Consider the following 20,095-nt stretch of genomic DNA (forward strand, 5'->3'; position numbering starts at 1 on the left):
CCCAGCTCCTTGTAGGCCTCCTGCATCATTCCCCAGAGTCACTGTCAGCACCCCCCACACGCCAGTTTGGCTGCTGCTTTTATCTCCTCAGGCAATCCCTCCCTGGCTTGCAAACTGGCCAACCAGTGCTCAGGGTGGCTGGCCCACAGCCCCTGCCATCCCCTTTTCCTTCTTTTGACTGGCTTCTCTTTTTCCACAGGGCAGGGCTCCCCTGCTCCACCCTTGGGGTCTCTCAGAGTTCACTGGCACTGTTTCTAGCCCAGGATAATTTTCTCAAGCCAATCTGGTGAGTCCACATTAAAATAGTGGAACAGACTGCCAGACTCAAGGTGCCCCTTGATAACTTTTCTGCATTTAGTAGTGCATCAGTTGAGAACCACTGTGATCAAGCAAAAGTAAATGGCATTGCTCTTTTTTTAGTAGTCTAGAGGTCAAATTAATTGAGCCTCTGTTATGGTTCAGGCCTGCTTCTCTTGGCTAGAAGAGCAGCTGACACCATGCTGGCAGGAACAGTCCGAGTCAGAGACGCTAGCACTGCAAGCAGGGCCTAAAGTGGCAACCACAGTATCCCACCTCCTTAGGGTTGTTTCTTAAATCCTCTTAACTTTGGGACCTGTCTGTGGAGTGCATACATTCTTCATATTTTGCAACTGGCAGTGCTGTGCAAGGCAGAGGGCATTTGCTAGGCTTCTGCTTCCTACTTCATGTGCCTCAGCACAGTGAGGTCACCAATTTCATACCTGCCTTCTGAGTGGTGCACACTCATGTTCACTCCCCACTCTGAGAGGGGCAGTGCTGCCACTGGCTCTGTCCTGCCTCAGTTGTTTCCTGGTCTGCCTCTGCATACAGCTTGTAGAAGTAGATACACTTGAAGAGTTTTTGTGGCACTTTGGAGTACCACATCACCCCATTTAAGAACGATTGGCCTAATTCAATTTAGCTCCAATCCTGCCTGGCCCTAGGTGCTTCTATTGCATCAATATGTGATTATTCTAAGGTAGTATAAATAGCATAGTAATTATAGTAAGGTAAGTCAACCCAATTATATTAATTTAGGCTATGAACAAAGATCATTTGATTGGCTTAATACTATTTAAAAAAAGTTGTACTCTAAAATGTTTGGATACTTTAAAATATGCCCTTTTAAAAAAAAATGACTAACCTTTTAATTTGTTCCCCAGTGAAGAGTTTACTATAAGAAAATCTAGTGCAGGGTGCTGAAGAGCTCTCTGTCATAAAATCATAGAAATTAAGGGCTGAAAGGGACCTTTTGCTACTGGGAAGTAACCCAGAAATAGAAGGTTTCTTAGATTTGAAGAAATCACTTCTTGGCAGGGAAGAGGTAATTGTGAGTTGCAGCCAACAGGTTGTATCTATAGGAGGTACAGAATTTTTACAGAATGCCAAGTAATCGATTTTTCCATCCCACCTTGACTGTGGAAGGGCACCTTGATTTGTGCTTTTCCAGATATCCTGTCAGGGTACAGCAAAGAACTTCTGTTGCTTTTGTATGTAGGCAGCTGATGATTATGGTTTAGTAAAATATTCTTATAGTAGAATAAGGTCATTAAAATATTTGTGAAACTTGACTGATGTTGATGCTGTGTTGTATTCTCTTGCTTTCGGGAATATGAAATATTTATCTTGATGCATTAAAATATTGAGCCTCTTCCTTGTTTGCTGCTTATTTATTTTTGTCTTTTCCTATCTTCTATCAAATAAAGGCCAAGGAACACCAGTCCTTCCTAACAGAGACATGTGAAAACAACCTAAGAGAGCTCAAGTTACTCTTGGACAGCTTTACTATGTCAAGCCAGCGGACAGCAGGTTAGTTGAAGGTATAAAATGACAGATGCATCTGTCAGTGTTCCAAAGTCACTACATTGTGGGAATTCTGCAGATGCCTCTTGCATTCCCCCTTCTCAACATGCTTTGATTTGATGACATGATAAGAGCAGTTCTCACAGCAGTCAAGTGGCCTTGCTAGCTGAGAAAGGGTGATGGAATGTGGACCTGCTGTTGTCAGCCCAGAACTTGATTTACAAATGCTAGGATCTATATGATCGGTCAGGAAAGGGCTCACTTGCTGTGTTCTAAATCCAACTGAGAAAAAAGTCCTTACAGTATACCTGCAAAGGGAACATCTGTTTTGACTGAACTGAGCCAAATTCTGAGGCAACCTTCAGCAACTTAAAGGTCACATAATCAAAGAAAGGGTTATGTAGGACACAGGATGTAACACAATATTTCTATAAAATTATTTTGTGGTCAGCTGCTTTGCTTTCATTTAAACTGAAACAACACAATATCACTTTGAGCGTATGAAAATAATTGTAAGTTGTTTGTAGTCACTTTACATTATGTGGTCGATAGCGTTATTAGTCAGTGTTGTATTTAGCACAATGAGCTGCTCTGCAATCATGCTTCTAGCATAAGCATGAAAGGTATTAACAAATGCTATGAACTGGAAAACTAGGCATTTTATTTTTTTAAAAGTGTAAAACAGTTACCGGCTTTTACATTTCACTTTTTAATATTTTAAAATTATGTTTTCCCCTTAGTGGTTGCAGAGTACCTAGATGAGGGAAACAGTGCTATGCAAAAAGTGTTTTCAAGCATACAGAATAAATATCCATCCTTCCTCTCTAATCTTTCCTATAATAATCTTTAGGAATAATTGTTTTGGAATAAATAGGAGGCAAAACACTTTCAGAAATGTATTTGCTTTTTAAGGAGATATTTTTATTTTAATCCAAAATATGATGATACCTATTGGGTTTTTTTTTTTTGTTTTTTTTTACTTTTCACTCTGTTTTGTGAAGAGCAGGCAGATAGTACCACACAATATAGAAATCTTTGTGTAGGTAGGGCTGAATAAAAGCTTTAGCCTCTGGATATTTCTTGGGACGCTTGTTTCCTGTAAAAGCTGGCATCTTTTCAAATTGTGATACTATAACCACTTCATTGGCATCTGAGCCAAATAAATTTTCACAGGGAGTTTCCAGGTACACAGGGGGACCAGTGGCACTTGTATACTGACAGTGTCAACATTAAGTCTTATGGGTTTCCCCTTGAGTTTACTGGGTTTTAATGCTGCTTGGAACAACTCTGCTGTCTCCTCTCAAACCTACAGACCCCCACATGCACAAAGAGCTTTTGCAGAGCTAGGGGAATGGGGATGCTGCTAAAGTATGGTTCCAAATCATCCTACAGTCACTTGAACATGTTTTCTATTCTCATTCTCTTGGTGATAAATGTCACAAGAAGTGATCTTATCCTGTGTTTCCATCTCAGCAGGGAGTCAGTGGTTGTGCTAGTGTGCTGTGTGTTTTAAGCGCACCCTAAAAAGACCTCTACAGATGAAATTCCATGACTTCAAAAATGGCTCTAGAGGCTAATTTCTCAACAGATATAGTTTGATTTGCTGCTGCAGTATGTCCTTATGGCTAATGGTAAAACCTCACAAACATTTATTAAAACGGTTTATCCTTCAGGTGCACTGCATTCTTCGAGCGAGCACAATGTGTTATTTTCATTAATATTTTCCACTCGAAGTTCTTATTGTCCTTCTTATCTGTGTTTGTATAGTATTGCTATTTGTATTAATTCTTTCATTTACGCACAGACCTGGTGTTGCTCATGATATGACCTTATGATATTTTTATTGTAGAAGAATCCAGGACTGACAAAAAGTTTTTAATACCTCTCTATGGTCTAATGAAGTAACAGACTAGTAAGAGGACAGTTAGCATGGTGTGACCAGCTAGCTCTCCAGTAAAAACAAAACAAATCAAAACAGTAAATACTCCATGAATCACTTGCTGATTTTTATCAATGAGCAGGAAAAAACTAAATCCTCAAGGACTGAGGCTGGGCATAGTTTCACCAGACATTCCTGGTGGTCACTTTGTATAACAGGGAAGGAAAAAAATGCAGCCATAATCATTTGGTTACAAAAAAACTTCCATGAATCTTTTCTCAAGAAGTACAGATCTAGGAGAGACTTTGTTTCTTTTTGGTGTTTTTTCCCGCCATATTTCTTCACCAGCTGTTTCTGTCTAGGAAGAAAATTGTGGCTGTAGTACGTTCTTTCTATTTTAAAGATGACCCATGAAGGTAAAAAAAGTGTCTTTTCTGTCTGTCTTTGTTGTAAAAAGAAAGGGATGAAGGATCTTTTAAAGGGTATTTTATTTTTCCATTTTTTAGCATTTAGAAATATTAAATCTTCAGTGCTCTCTTTCTGTTGGAAGACTCACAGTTCTGGAATTCAGGCATAATTGGAGACTGGATTCGAAGCAGAGAGCAAAAACTTGATTTTGCCTTATTTTTGTGGGAAGGTTTTATAGTTTATAATTATATTAGTAGAATTTTGACTTGCAGGCAGTCTTACCCCAGTTGGTTTTTTGGTTTACCTTAAAATCCCTTCCCAAGTGACACAGCTATACTGATTTACATGTGATATTGGCATAACTTTCCTGTGGAGATAGTGCCTTGTTTAAGCTATTTTTAAAACACTTTACATGTTTTGTCTTGGTATTTTTACATCTAATTAACTGAAACCTGACATCCAGTTGAAAGAAATGCTCTTTGAAAGATTAACAGTCTTGCTTTTTCACTTAAGCACTGAAAGGTCTTTCGATTTCTTTGTGTTATTCAGGGGAGACTTATGGTAAAAGAAAAGAGGACTTTGCATTTCTGATATTTCTCAGGGATAAAACCAAAAGGAAAGGAACACACAAAACAGTATTTTCAGCCTTTTTTAGAACATCAAGGAAACAAACACATAATTTTGCTTCTTTTAAGACCACCTTTAAAGCCTGGAAGTTTAGCTGATGCTCCTTCTGTCATCCATCTTGTTGTACCTGTTGAATTGTATGTCTGATACTTGTGGCCCTTTGTATTCTGTGCTTCCACAACCACACAACTTGGTAGTTTATTCAAAAACATTTATCTTTTTGTTTTAAAAATGTTTCTAGCACATGTGGTTACAGAGAGAAACCTAAAAGTGGGAAACAAGTATACATTGATGGAATGTTGCCTGCCTGAGTCAACAGAGTGCCTGTAGAAACTGTAGCTTAAAGAGAGATCATCTGACCCATTTATTTCCACTAGATATCTGTAGAATGTGTCATTTTTTCCTAAATGACAGTGAAGGCACTACCTCTGTCATGAAATACACCATTTTGTTGCAGGCAGGCTTCTGACAAGTTTTGTTTTGTCTTGTTGCCCAAGAGGGATCTTCCTGCTCAGTTCCTGCGCTGTTCAGTGTCACCAGATATCCGTGGGTCAGAACTAGAGCCACAGTTTAGCTTGCAGTTGGAAGTTAGGGGGAGTTAAGTTTGTAGGCAGGAAGGTTGGATTGCCTAGAACAGGAGTTTTCAACTTCTTTTAAAAAAGTGTACCCTTTCTGACTCAGTTTCAACTGTTGTACACACTTACATTTTTTCTTGTTTTTAAGGGTGGGGGCAGATCGAGGCCTCCACAATGAGGGAGGGAGTGGGGCTGGGGCATGTGCTGCACAACCAGGGTGGGGCAGGTGCGGGATGGAGCTGTGAGTGGCTTGTCCATGAGGGGATGGCAGCCCCCTGTTGCATGCACCCCAGGAGGGCATGGGGGGTGCCCTCAGATCTGCAGGTGGGGCAGGCTGGGGCTGCGGCAGCGCCAGGTTCTTCCTGGTGGGGGAACGGGCCAGGCCTGGCTGCACTCGGGGCAGGCAGTGGCGGCATTGGGAGTAGGGCTACAGCTGTGGCTGCAGCCACTCTAGAATTTGCTGTAGCTCCCCCAACCCACCTCTGTGTTGCTGCCGCCTGGCCTGAGCACAGCTCAGCCCAGCCCCGCACCACCAGGAAGAGCCTGGCACAGTCCCAGCCCTGGCTTGCAGCAGCAGCCCCTGCAGATCCAGTGGCATGCACCTCCCATGCCCTCCTGAGGTGCTGGGAGGGGGTGCCAAATGGGATGGGGGGTCTCGCATGCGGTAGCCGTAGTCACCATCACCGCCACTCACTGCGCTGCTACGGTGCTTGCGCCACATTCCCACGGTTGGTCGCGCGTGCGACTCCATGGTCTGCTTACTGGCCACGTGCCCAGTTAATTGTGTGCCATCCATCAGCAGCCTGTGGAGCTGTATGTGTGACCCTCCATGGGAAAGTGGCACAGGACAAGCAGGTGGCGATGACAACAGCAGCTGCTGTGTGTGAGCCCCACAGTCTGGCCAGCTGGGCAGTGCCTGTGCAGCCTGCAGAGGGATGCCACTGCCCTCACCCTCCCTGGCCCTGCTTCTGGGAGCAGGCATGGAAACACACTTCCCTGCACTCACCCCCAACCATTCAGACCCTCACTGCTCTCCAGGAAGGAGATGGAGGAGAGTGAGCTGAGGTTGGGGGGAGGTGTTGTGTGGGGCCGGCGGCTCCCAGCATGCTCCTCCCCCTCCCCCAGGTAAGAGGCGAACTGTGCTAATGTGCCGGGGGAGATGCCACTGCCACACTCCAGGGTGCACTCCATCTCTGCCTGCCCGCACGTACACCCTATGGCCTTTCTAAGTACCCCTGGGGGTATGCATATCCCTGGTTGACAACCCCTGGCCTAGAAGATGGTCCAAGTGCCAAGGTCAGAGAAGACAAGAAAACAAGTTGGCTGGCTACTGACTGCCTCTTCTAAAGCACACATGGTGGGGGTGGGAGGTTCAGAGATGGGCTTCTTGGATTACACTGAACAATTAAAGGCTGGGGGAGTAGAGCTGGAGCTCTCTGGAGAACTTGGCAAAAAATAATCTATCTCAAAGTAATTATTGTCTAAAGATAGTGTTTTCATCTCTGATAATAGTGATAATCCATAATAGTGTCTGAGTTCTTGTAGAAGTGGGAGGGAATAAAATGACAGGTACTTCATGTCTATACAATAAATTAACATTACTTCAAACTATAGTGGATTCTGGAATTTAGAAAAAGTCTATGGTGGAACTTCTTATACTACCTGTAACTTCCTCTAGTACTGTTGTGTTGTCTGGCTTAAGGGTGGAATCTCTCTTAAATTAAAAAAAAAAATTGGAAGGTGTGATTTTTACCAGCCTTGCTTACATTGAGTTAATAGATTACAGTGCAAGAGATTTGGTTTAGAACAGGGACAGGCAATTATTTTGGGCGGAGGGCTGCTTACTGAGTTTTGGCAAGCCATCGAGGGCCTCATGACAGGTAGCCAGGAGCAGATGAATATAAATTTTCTAAATTTTTTAGGGGCCCCGCAGGCCAGATAGAATGGCCTGGTGGGCCACATCCTGCCTGTGGGCTGCATTTTGCCCACCCCTGGTCTAGGAGATCTGTTTTTTTATTCTTTGTTTTTCCACTGATTTTCTGTGAGACTGATTTTTCACTTTACCTTTCTGCTTCTCCATCTGCCTTGGTTGTTCAGCTTAAATGCCACTTCAGATTGCTTCTGTATCCTAAAACAGGCGTGCTTAATTCCCGGCCTGAGGGCCAGATCCAACTCCCAGAGCCATGTCATGTGTCCTGTAGGGCTCCCTACGGGTTAAATACTTGGTGGTGGGGGAGCGGCAGCCACTCCACTGATACCAAATTTCCATGGGGAGCCTTGCAGGCTGCATGTTATGGCCCTGCAAGCTAGATTGAGTGTCTAGGGCAGTGTGGGTCTTGATCCTGGCATGCAGGGCCAGGTGTGCAGGATACTGCAGGGCCTGCGCCAGGCACACGGGGCCTGATCCAGCCTGCATACCAGCCCTGTGCCACTCATCTGGCCCACGGGGCCAAAAGGTTGAGTACTACTCTCCTAAAATAATAGGATTGTCAGTTCATTTGGGGACTTTGAATGTCATGGTAATAGAAATATTTGTCAGCAAGAATGACATGTCTGTCATCGCAATTTTTAGTGTGCGTGCATGTATGTGTGTGCATTTGCATGTGTTTTAAATGTTGAAGAAGAGAACATGAATGAAGTAGAATATGGCAGTGGTAATGTGAGAGCCAGTTGGGTCTGCCTTTCGAATATGCATGCACAGTTCGTATTGAATTCACTGGAAAATTTTGTGAGTCTAGACTGATGGAATTCTCTTCAACTTGAGGAAGCAAAGGGGAGAACACTTTGCTCTGTAGACCCTAATGCCAATCAGTATTTGTTTTCTTGAAAAGTGATTTTTTTCTTTTTTTCTTTTTATGGTTTTAAAAAAAATTAGCTAAGGAATAAAAATGAAAAGTTAGCATGTCCAAGACTGCAGTTCTACTTTGCAGTCATGTATTGTACTTCCTCAAGTGATCAAAAGGGCTGGAGGCAGAGGGAATAGTTAATTTGAAACTGACACCTTAAGTGGTTATGGGCAGTATTTTCTGGCTTTGCAAGCAAGCTTGAGGTTTCCATTGACTATAGTTGGTACCCCATGTAGCCAAAGCCACAATATGTAATGTTTTACAGTTGGTTTAAGTAATTCCTACCCTTCCATTTTTTAGGAAAAAAACTGAACTAATGTTTTTAAATAATCAGATGGAAGTTTAGATAGGGTGCACTTGCAAATATAATTTTAGGGAAACATGTCTGTTCAGTGGAAAGGTTTAGAGTTCAAGGCCTGGTCTGTATAGCTTGCTTCTCTCCTCCCTCTCCCTCTCCCTCTCTCTCCCTCTTGCTCTCCCTCTTCCATACACACACGTATAGAATTTCAATCAAAGATTTCAGTATAGGAAATCAAGCTATGCAGACCATGCCTTGAACTCTAAACCTTTTCTTCTGAATATATATCACTGGGCTATAACTCCCCCTGTAGTCTAGGGCAGGGATAGGCAACCCCTGGTATGGGTGTCAGACTGTGGCATGTGAAGGCATTTTGCTTGGCATGTGCATCTCAGGGTGGATGGCAGGGAAGGGACTGGGGCTGCATTGCCACGACAAGGATTGATTGGGCCCCTTGCGGCTCCCCTGCTGTCTGCCCCTGGCACGCCAACTACTTACAACATCACACAGTGTTTTTGGCATTCTGTCCAAAAACATTGCCAACACCTGGTCTAGGGACTAGAGGTATTTATCATCTCTGAGAAATCAGTCGCTTTTAACTTTTTCCCCCTCTGTTTCTCCTTTTGTAAATCAAGGGTACTAATGGGATTGTTGAGGGCTAATTCATGATTTATATTTTAATATTGCTGATATTATATAATATACTCATCAGTATTGTTTTATAGGTGTCAAGTTGAAAAAGTGTTTGGTGTAAATAACTAGTTACTTTGTATAATATCAGAAAGAATGGTAGGGAGAAGAGGAATTTAATATCATCTGGCAACTTGCGTTCTGGATCCATATATAATTGTTTTTGCTTTCTTAGCTCACTGAGTACTTTGAAGGCAAAAGTACTCCTTTTGTTCATATGACCCCAGTTAAGACCACTAGATCAGAAGTTGTAGTCTAAGGGTTTAATAAGTAAGCATGGTGTATATATAATAGATATATCATTCTTAACATTTATAATTGAAACATTATGTAGGACTGTGCAGACAGATGATAAAAAATTGTATTGTTTCCTTTGGATTGAAATTCAAGAGCATTTAAAGAGTTGTTAAGGCCTTTCCAAGCATAACAATGTCATGTGATCTTTGGCTCAGAAAGGTTTTGAATAAATGAAGTACTATATTACAAAATGAATGCTTGGTCAGAAGACAACAAAATAATGTCAGGAAAGTGTAATCTACTTAACTTTCAACAAAATGTTTTGCAAAGTGTATTACTATGCAGTTTAAATGGTGGATGATTTGACTGAATGATACATAAGCTTACTGGTCACTAGACATTATACAGAAAGTTGGATACTGAGGTCATTAGGTGGAAATGTAAACTGGAGTTTGCAGCTCTGGTACATTTCCTTTAGCTATGAAGAAAGTGTAGATGTAGAGTTGTATGCCACAGGGAGAACAAGACTGCTGTTCAGTGTTCTGTATTGTCACTATAGCCCTAAATAATTTTAATAACTATTCCTGTTTGCGTAGTCTGCCTCCATGACTTTCAGGGCTTTATGTTCATTCTGTGTTTTTCTTCAGGCACTTGCAAGGACAAAGATAAACCTCCAAGCCTCTCTGTTGTCCTTGAGATTTTGAGGCATACCTTGACAGATTACCAGAACAAGCTGGAAGACTCATCTAATGAGGTAACACTTGCACTGTTTGGCTCCACATATATAGCCTTCGGCCTGCAACAGTACATAGTCATCCCTTGTTACAAAGGTCAGAAGACTAGGAACGTTGAGTTGACAGCTTCATGTATACCAAAAAGAAATAATCTCTGTCACTATGTTTCCTCTAAGCTTGCCCTACAGTAATGTTTCACTTATATTTTTTAAAAAGTTTGGTTGGGGGTTTTTTGGTTTTGGGTTTGTTTTGTTTTTGGTTTTGGTTTTTGAACCATTGAACTAATTATTTTCAGCACACATACATGGAAATGTGACTTTTCTTGTTCTTCTCTACTTAGGGCTTTAGTTGAATATACAGTAAAATACTTGAAATGTAATGTTTTTGATATCAAATATGCAAATACCAGTGCTCTTAGAGGTAAAGAAAAATGACATTTTTAAAACCTTTACTGAATTGTGATGTTAAGATTATTGGAATTTTATGTGCTATTTTGTTCTCATATAGGAGGAGTAAATGTCTGCATTCTTTTTTTCAGATAGCAAAGCACAATAACACAAACATTTCAATTTAGGTTTTTTTAAATAATGTAATTTTCATGAAGTCCTAGGAACTTTAATTCACTGACTGAAAAGTTTCAACATTACATTTATTTTCTGATTTGTATTGCTAATGTGACTTGATTTAATCCTCTTAGGTTTAAAATGTTTCTAAATAAATGTGTGGTTTTAAGGAATGTAGAGAATAGTTAATCACATTTTGTTAAAGATCTTTATGCAATATCATTTGATCAATGGATAAAATTGGGAAAGTACAGGAAAATCAAATTTAATAATATAGCACAAATGTTATTTTTTCCCCTTTTTTAGGCTTTTTCTTTTGTTTGACAAATATATTGTCTAGCTAGCCATTCATAACATTAAAAAGAATATTAGCTTTGCTGTTTTTATTGGGAAAAGAATACTTTCCTGTAGGACCTTTGAGAGTGTTCAAGGGACACAAAAATAAGTGACCATGGAAACGATTATATTTTTGTAAACAGCAAGCACTATTAGGTCTCTCCTAACCACTGTACTTAGTAGTTTATGAAACTCTTCTGAGACTCAGGTCTAGAAGCAGCAGAGTAACTAGGAACATATTACCCACAGCGAATTGTTATTTGGGAGGATGAATGTCACATGATCCTCAGCACAGTTGAAAAGTCGACTCAGCAGGCTTTGGCTTAGTAATACACTTTGTTGTGAAACTGTGCCAGAGACAGCAGTGGGGAGACCAAGGGGTGGCTGCTAAGAAAGCAAAGAGAGTGTTCTGACAGAAAGAAGAATGAACTGTCAAGGAAAATAAATCGCAAGCAGAGCAGGACCAACTGATGACCTGCCACAAGACTTCCCAGTAGGACGGCATGTGACTGACCCTGAGGTTGTCATATGGAGCCAGGGACCACTGAATGCCCTCATGATACACAGAAAGGGCAGTGCTCTGTCCTTTTTGATTTTCCGTGCACATGCCACTGCTTCTAGGCTTTCATGCTTTTTGTCTTAGGTGTGTTTTAGTAACAAAACTCTTTTTAATAATGAAGCAAAACTCAGGGATTATTGGGGCACGATCCAATAAAAATAAAATGCTTTTCTGTGCAGCACTAAGGTTTTAGGCTTATACAATCCTATTTTAAGGGGGTTTTGTTTGTTTGTTTGGGTTTTTTATGTTTTGTTTTGTTGTTTTAGTATATAGGTTTCTGATGGGGTTCCACACACATATGAACATTATTAATTATTTTGATTTCCAGATGTCTGGAATATGTTGATGAACCTGTAATATTTATTTTGCTTTTAGTTTGCTAAATGAACCTTAAATTTAATAACTAACAATATATTTAGAGCTACTGAATGTTAATAAACTTTCCTGCAACTATGTAAACTTGAGGGATTAGGGCTGCCTGATTGAATTATGGACAAGATGGAAAAAACTTTGGTAATTTATGGAAAGTAACTACAATCAGCACCCTTTATTGACAGCCCATTTGCAAAGTGTTTATAGCTTAAGTGTATTATTGTGTTTTGATTTGCTCCCTGATGTTCAGATAGTAGCCATGTGTTCTGACATCAGTTATAGCTAGTTGTAATACCTTGAATACTTTAGAACAGGATTGTCAAACCTAAGGCCCATGGACTGGATCTGGACCATAGAGCCGAGTTATCTGGTCCCTGGGTTTTCTCCTGGGTCTGAATTGACCCAGACTGGCCCTGCAGGCAGGGCCTGAACACCCCGCCACAGGCACTGCAATCAGTGTGGGTTCCAAACTTGCTGGACCAGCCGCTGCATGTGGTACAGCCTCAGACCAATTTGCAGTGCAGCAGCTGCTTTGGGATCCATGCTACATGGCACCCACCCTAGCCACTCTGGGATCCATGCTGCCCACAGATTCTGTCCCAGGCACTCTTGGATCCAAGGTGCATCCAGCATAAATCCTAGAGCTAGCATAGGGAGGAGCAGGCTTTGGGTTCCGTGGGCCTGTTGTCCTGATCCAGCCCACTGACTGTGTGTTTTTTGTTTTTTTTTTAAATCAGAGAAAAACAGGGTCCCTGCTCTTGTGAGTCTTGGGGCCAGAGAAGTTTTAAATCCCTTCTTTAACATTAACCTGTCTTTGGGTACTGCTACTGTAGTTGCAGTCAAAAGGTGCATTAGCTTCTGTTCAGAAAGAAAATACTGCTAATAGGACCCCTTTTTTCTTTTTTTTCTTTTTCCTTTACTTGTGAGGGGACCACTGATTTTTTTTTTTTTTTCTTCTTCTTTCTTTTGTCATTTTTTTTCTCCCTTTAAGTAGCTTTCCCCAAACATTCTCCAGGACAATAGGAATCTGCATTTATGAAATTTTATGGCATGTTTCAAAGCTCTCATTTTTGTCAGGTATATGAGACTTGATAGGAAAGTTAATAATAGATTTATTTTCGAGTTATAACTAGTATTATACACATTTTTGTCATTATTGTAGTTTAATCAACAACCTTATTTACTAGAACATCTGTTAATTTGTTCAGAGTTAATGTTTGATAAGTTTATAATAGTGTTTAATATTTTTTATAGAAAACATTAGTTTACTTTTAATTGATAATATAAAACTGTTTCAAAGTCCAATATATTTCCATCTTTCCCAGCTAAAAAAAATGAAAGCTTCTTGTGAAAAGATGACAGAAGAGCTTGATTCATTCAAACAGAAATTAGGGTCTCAAAGTCAAGACCTTGAGGTATGTTTATGAACTTTTTAAGACTCTGTGTATTTGTCATTCAGCTTATAACTTCAGGATAATCATTTATCTCTGTTATTTCTGAAAGTCTTTGTACCACTGTTCTCTGGTGAAATGCAATATCCAACTTGCAAGTTAGCGTAAGATCATGTTGCTTCACAGTGGTTACAGTCAACAAAAGATATAAGCTAACTGTTGTGAGAATTTCAGGGTTTGTATTAATGAAATAATTGTGTTTACCTGCTCTTTGAATATCCTCTTGCTCCATAATTTTTGTCACTGTCAGCATCTTTGTCGTCAGTTTTTAGTTTTCTGTCTTTTTCTCTGTGCCTAAAATATGTATATTTTTCTATCTTGAGAAATGAATATTAATCTATTTATTAAAATATATTTTAATTCATTTTTTTATGTGCTTGTCAGAATACTTGCTTCAGAATAAAATTCTTTAGTGAGACTGGGGAAATATAGTGCTTCAAGAACATTTAAATAAAAGGGGAAGAATGCATTAGTTCTATAACTACCTTGAGGAAGCATGGAGTACGCTAAAAAGCCAGGTGGCTGTGGTGGTGCCAGGAGAAAATGTAGTCGAATTTAAAAATGCATATTGACCTCTTTTGAAAAAAATATTGAATGTTTTATCTGCAGAACAGTGAAGTTGGAGTTACAATATGAAATGTGCAGAATGTAGTAGAGAGAATTTTAGTGAGAATATGACCATTATGCTCAGTTTCTGTGTATAATATCTCCAAGCATTATATAGCACCTATCTTTTGAAGAAATCTGTTTTCTAAAATGACTGTCAGTAAAAACATTGCTGATCACTTATCCAGATGCCTTTGGTGCATATCTTGAGTTCTGATTTTATAGTAGCCTTTTCACATGATGAGTCAGGTGTTTTTGTTTTTGTTTGGGCTGATGCATCATTTTTGTAATGTGACATGTCTGGTCCCATCAGCCACCAAGGGTATATGTAGCTCAGGCGGTAAGAGGGATAAGGTGAAGCGCAGTACTCGGTCACTATTAAATTTGTTCTGCTGATTTGCAGTGTGTTTGTACTACTGCTAAGTTAGTGTGTGGCCACTCCCAAGGATTCTTATATTGGTACCCTATAAACATTCATTCAATTGTAGTAATTACACCTTCCAGCTTCTCATCTGAACTTGTCTTGCTGATTGATATAGGTTCAGAACACTTGAAACTCTCTCTTAAAAGTAGGTCTTGTGGCTGAAGTAAAACATTCTTAAAATTATATAGCTGTCATGTTAGACGAGTGGGCTGTCCATGATAAAGTTAGTTTACCAGCTATTTTTATTATATTAGGCACAATAAATGTTACTTTGCAACAAACCAGTTTCTGACTTCAGTTATGTTGGTTTAAATCTTAAATAGTTCATGTGAAGTGAACACTGAGCTGCCTGGCCCAGTATTTATTTATGGAAGAGGTTGCTTACAGAAGGATGCCTTATTCTTCAATTTGCATAGTTTTATTAGGAAGTATTTTAGTGATGAATACGTGGTAAGCAGCTGATACTTGACACTTGAACATGATTTTATAATTTAAATTCTGTAGGCAAACATTTCAACTTAATATTCATTGTTTCCAGTATTGATTTGTTCTGGTCATTTGAAATTAGTGGTCAGTCAAGGGGTCAGAGTAATAGTCCTAGACACAAAGCATGTGTGCCCTTTCTTAGCTTGTAGTCTTATCTCTTGGAATAAGAGGCATGATTCATTCATTCCTTCACTTCTCTGCTGAGATTTGATACCAGTTAGTGATGTTTTGTATAAATTCCATTTTTATTGAAATGTCTGTCCGCTGGATATTAGAGTGAGACTACCAGATTGATTTTACTTAGACCACTAAAAAGAGCCCTTCAGTGACAGCAGCTCTTGGTTGCTGCCAGTCCTTGATTAGATTGAAGCAGTGACGTATAGGGCTAGGGACAAACATTCAAAAAGCCCAAGCCTGAGTTGATTCAATATTTGCAAGTTAGTCTAACCGATAGAGATTGAACCATTTTGCAAGTGGATAGATCGGGACAGGCAAAATATGGCCCTTGGTCTGGGCCCACGGAGCCCCTAAAAATTTAGTAAATAGTATTAATTTGTCCCTAGTTCCCTGTCAAAGCTGACAGGAGCCAGGGGCAGTAGGACCCAGAGGGAGCCCTCAGCAGGCTTGCAGGCTTGAGCAGCCCAGCCCTGCCCACCCCCAGCCAGTTCCCTGCTTTCCTGCCCCTATGTGGCTGTGGCTCCCAGCTGCATCCCCAGACCACAGAGCACGGGACTGTGCTGGTAAGTGCAGGGTGGGCATGCATGAATGTGCGTGCGTGCATGGGTGCATGCATGTGTCTGCAGGCATGGGGGCAGAGTGTGAGTGTGAGTGTGTGTTCATGGGTGACTCCCACACACACACCCCACCATACACATGTACCCATACCTCCACTCACTTTGCCATACACAAACCCCAGCCACCCTTTCCCCCATGCCCACCCACACCCCACATATCCACACACACCCCCACAGCCCCACAAACCTATTGTGCAGTCACCTCTGTGTACACTACACGAACACATATAAATCAGGACAAAAATATTTTTTGAAATCAAATTAATGAATGTTGTAGAAGTTTGCTTTTTAGAATATAGTTTGATATTTTTCTGGTTCCGAGATGGTAAAACCCTTTGCTGAAAGGAGTACTTACAGGGGAAGGGGAGGGACTTCTGGCGACAAAAGTCAGGGGTTAGGGGTGGGATTTCCAGTCACAAGATGGCAACCAGGGGGCGGGGCATCTGTTAAGGGGCAGGGCTACCCATGCAGCGCTTGACAGCTTGCCAGAACTTGGTAAACAGCCCTCCATCCAAAATAATTGCCCCCCCTTGGGATAGATATTCACTTTTCATTCCAGAAATGCAGGCACATGCCTGCAGTGACTCAGGCCAGAAGCCTGGGGGCACTAGAGCACCCCTTCCCTTCCACAGGGAAGCTGAGCTGGGGTGGGGGGGGCATGGCTGAGGAGGGGGGGCATGGCTGAGTAAGACCGAGGAGACCCCAGCCTTGGCCTGCAGGATTCAGAGGGTGGGGGAAGAGGAAGCATGGCCAAACTGCTGTGGTGGGGGAGGAGGAGCAGGGAAGAACTCTGTCTACCCCAGTGGCTCCCTGACAGCTGGGAGCAAACCAGACATGCAGTGCTGCCTGGCACCAGAAGGGAACTATTCCCCGTCCTCCATCCCCCCCAGTGCCATGGGGCAGGGAGGGGGACTCTTTTTGGTGCTGTGGGGGAATTCTTCCCCTTCCTGCTCCCCCCCGCCCACAATCCCCATGGGGTGGGGAGGGGGGCTCTGTGCAGGGCTTCCTGGCCTGACCCTGGAGGGGGACTCTTTCCTTTGCTCTTCCCCTGGCACTGCAGGGTGGTCAGAAGGGCTCTATGCAAGGCTGCCTGGCCCTGACCATGGGGGGCAGGGAGAGGGGCTCTGTTCAATGCTGGGGGGACACTTCCCCCTGCTTCACCACTACAGGGCTGGGAAGGGGACTCTGTGCAGCTCTGCCTGGCTTTGGCCAGCTGGAGTGTAGGGAGCAGCTGTAACTGAGCCGCAGCTGCTGGGTGGCCCCATTCATGTGGCCCCATTCATATGGCCTGGGCTAGCCAAGGCAGCTGCATGGTGGGGCTGGGGCCACCCCAAGCAACTGCAGCTCAGTGATGGGGAGCCTGAAGTCTGTCAGTAAGCACAACCAGGCCTGGTGTGCGCAGCTGGTGGCTGGTTGGGCAGCAGGCTCCCAGTGTGGGGAGCAGGGGAAAGAGTTCCCCCCCGGAGTCATCCCCCCAGTGGTGGGGGGAAGGAGGAAGTGCAGCCCCCTTCAGTGCCACACAGAGCCCCCACACACACTCTGGGGGGAAGAGGGGGAGGAGCAGTAAGAGTCCCCCCCCCCAGCATGGAACAGAGGTTCCAGGGTTGGGGGGGCTGGCAGGAGTCCCCCCATGGTCCCCTCCCCCAGCCCTCCCTCCCTTCCCCTAGTACTTACCAGCTTGGAGTGTCTCCAGCTCCTTGCTGCAGCCACCAGGGACTGTCTGAATCATCAAAGCTCTCTGAATCTTTGCCAAAGATTTGGAGAGCTTTAAATTGATTCAGACCTTTAAATTGGTCCCCGGTTTGATTTGGATTCGGAGATTCGGCCACAGAATTGAGCCGAATCTCCTCCAAATTGAAAAGCCACCCGAAGCTATGCAAAGCCCTACTTTGCCCCAACTGCAGTCCCCCCAGTGTGGGGGGAATGAATCCCTTCTCTTCCCCCTTAGCCTTAATGGGGCCATGTCAGAAGGGTTATGGTCCTTGCCAGTGGGACAGGGAAGGGAGGTGGGGGGAATAAACCCTCTCCTAGGCACTCTGATATTTACAGGGTACTTGTGTCCCTTCCAATCCCTTACTGCTCCATTGGTGGGGATGTGGCCAGATGCTGTCCCAGCATAAGGCCTCATTAAGGTGAAGGGAGAAGGGTTAATTCCTCCCTCCGTCCCTTCTGCCCTGCAGCTGGAGTCTGCCAGCCTCAGGGGCCACTGTTGCACCGCCCCCACCCCCCGCTTCCTGGCAGATGCACAGACCCTCGCTGCAGTGGAGAAGGAGGGAAGCATTAACCCCCCTCCCTGCCCACTTTGCCTTAATGGGACCATGCTGGCCAGTGTCTTGCCACATCCTGTCCTTTGGGCTAGGGAGCAGAAGGGTGGGGCCAGCCCTGCTCTCTGGAACAGAGAGCACAACTCAGAGAGCATGCTGGGATGCTGGAGGACTCTAGTTTAACTTAAATCAGGAAGGGGCCTGGGACAGACGTTGCATAAACTGGTTTGAGATCAATTGGTTAAATCAGTTTTGGCCATTTTGAAACGGGATTATGTGCACTGAACATCTGTTCTGTTACAAATTGAAACCAGTTTCTAATCACTTAAACCAGTTTATGTGTAATGTCTGTCCCTAGCCTAGGTGAAAAGGAAAAGGTTCTTTCACCAGTCCTTAAGGCAATCCAGTTCCTGACTGTTCCTACAAGCTGACTTGCTTGCTTCATGTTTGAATTTTCAGCTGAAAGGATCTAAGCCCCCTTTAAGGGTGGGGAAAGCCCAGTTGTGAGTGTCAGAAGGAAGGACTCTTTGGCCTTGGTGAGGGAGTAAAAAGAAAATGAATAATCTTACAGGATCTGCTTTCTACTCTGCTCCACTCTACTTCCTAACTGTAAAGGAAGTGGTTATCAAATTTGGCATTTCATTCTATGTTCAGAAAGAGTAGATGGTTTATTTTAGATGTCAGTATAGAGATTTCTTTCCAAGATTACTGATTGAGGTAACATAAGATAAAGTTGTTATAAACCTTTCTGTTTGTATCTGTCTTCTTCAGGAAGCTCGGAATAACCTGACTGATGCCAATAAAGAGTTAAATCATTTGCGCACTAAGTGTGCAGACAGAGAGTCTTTAATAGGCACTTTAAAAATGGAACTACAGAATGTACTGCACTGCTGGGAGAAAGAGAAAGTGCGTGCCACAGAATCTGAAAACGAAATCCAGAAGCTTACCAGGGCTTACCAGAAGGATACAGAGGTATTACCAGAGACAAGATGACTGTCAAAAGGAGCCTTTATTTAATCTTAGTTTTACACATTTCCATACCTCAGATGGTTGCTTTTAGTCTTAACAGATTTATCCCCAATATATGATTTTAAGATGCATATTTTGAAATATGTATTTAGTATCTACACATTTTTCAAGCATCACATTTCTCTTGAGTTTCATTTTATAAATCAGGTAACAGTTTAACCCTTATGGGTTTTCTACATCTTAAACAAGAAAAAAAGTTTAGGGCAAATGCATTTATTTAAAATATCAGGCCTGGGGTCAGTTCTTTTTGTAAATCTTAGTTGAAAGTAAATATACGTTTTTGCATTTGGAAGATGTGTTCAGCATTATAATCCCATAGCTAATAACTAACTACTGATTCCAGGAGCAACCAAGACAATAACAAACATGGTATTAAGATAATTTTGCCTGCCCATTACAAAACTAGTTACCTGTTTTTTGCATATTAGCTGATAGTGTCATACTGCATGTAGTAATTGCTTTGTGGGGATTTATTTCAAAATCTAACTGCCTCCTCTCATTCTTTACTGATCTTAATATAGTTTTCCTGCTTTAATTTTCGCCAGTAAAGTAGTTCTGCATTAGCAATAATCAACCATGTTCTTTATCACAGTTGTCCTGCATATTGAGCTCATTATTCCAGCAAATCTGAACTTGAATGCCAACTAAGTAAAAAGGAAACATTCTTTCCACCCCCTTTACAGTCTGGGATTTAAATTGTGTCCACATGAAGCAGTTGGAATTGTTATACACATCAGATAGTGATTAAAGCAAAGGAAACTAGAAGCCTGACTGTACTGTAAAGTCAGCATGTCTACAGCATTGTGGTTGGGTTTAACATGTGTGAACTGATTTTGTCTTGGGATTTTTTTCATGCCAAATGGATGATTATCATGCTTGGTTTATCACAGCCCAAGCAAGAAGGTCACAATGGCGACATATTGAATTATCCTTGGCAAAAAAAATATTAGTCGGTAGCATTTTTGTTCATGACTCGTTGCTTAAAATCATTCAAGAGACAAGACACAAAGTACACCTATACATAATTGAAAAAGCCCAAAATTTTGTCAGAACTTTGCAACATCTCTTGCAGTTTCTTGACTTGAGATTTGTTCCA

The 20,095-nt window shown here is 42.2% G+C and overlaps 1 protein-coding gene across 6 annotated transcripts in view; it reads left to right on the forward strand.

The window, feature by feature from the left end:
* CCDC171 (coiled-coil domain containing 171) overlaps window positions 1–20,095 on the forward strand; it is a 432,482-nt gene that overhangs the window by 113,082 nt on the left and 299,305 nt on the right. For all 6 annotated transcript variants that reach the window (XM_090038740.1, XM_090038741.1, XM_090038744.1 and 3 more), the window contains 4 exons: window positions 1,725–1,827; window positions 10,029–10,135; window positions 13,271–13,360; window positions 18,742–18,942. In XM_090038740.1, the coding sequence (XP_089894866.1) occupies window positions 1,725–1,827; window positions 10,029–10,135; window positions 13,271–13,360; window positions 18,742–18,942 (501 nt within the window). The remainder of the gene's footprint in view (window positions 1–1,724; window positions 1,828–10,028; window positions 10,136–13,270; window positions 13,361–18,741; window positions 18,943–20,095) is intronic.

The sequence above is a fragment of the Crocodylus siamensis genome, chromosome 3 (assembly GCF_052110815.1).
Source record: "Crocodylus siamensis isolate JL-2025a chromosome 3, ASM5211081v1, whole genome shotgun sequence".
NCBI classification, from domain to species: domain Eukaryota; kingdom Metazoa; phylum Chordata; order Crocodylia; family Crocodylidae; genus Crocodylus; species Crocodylus siamensis.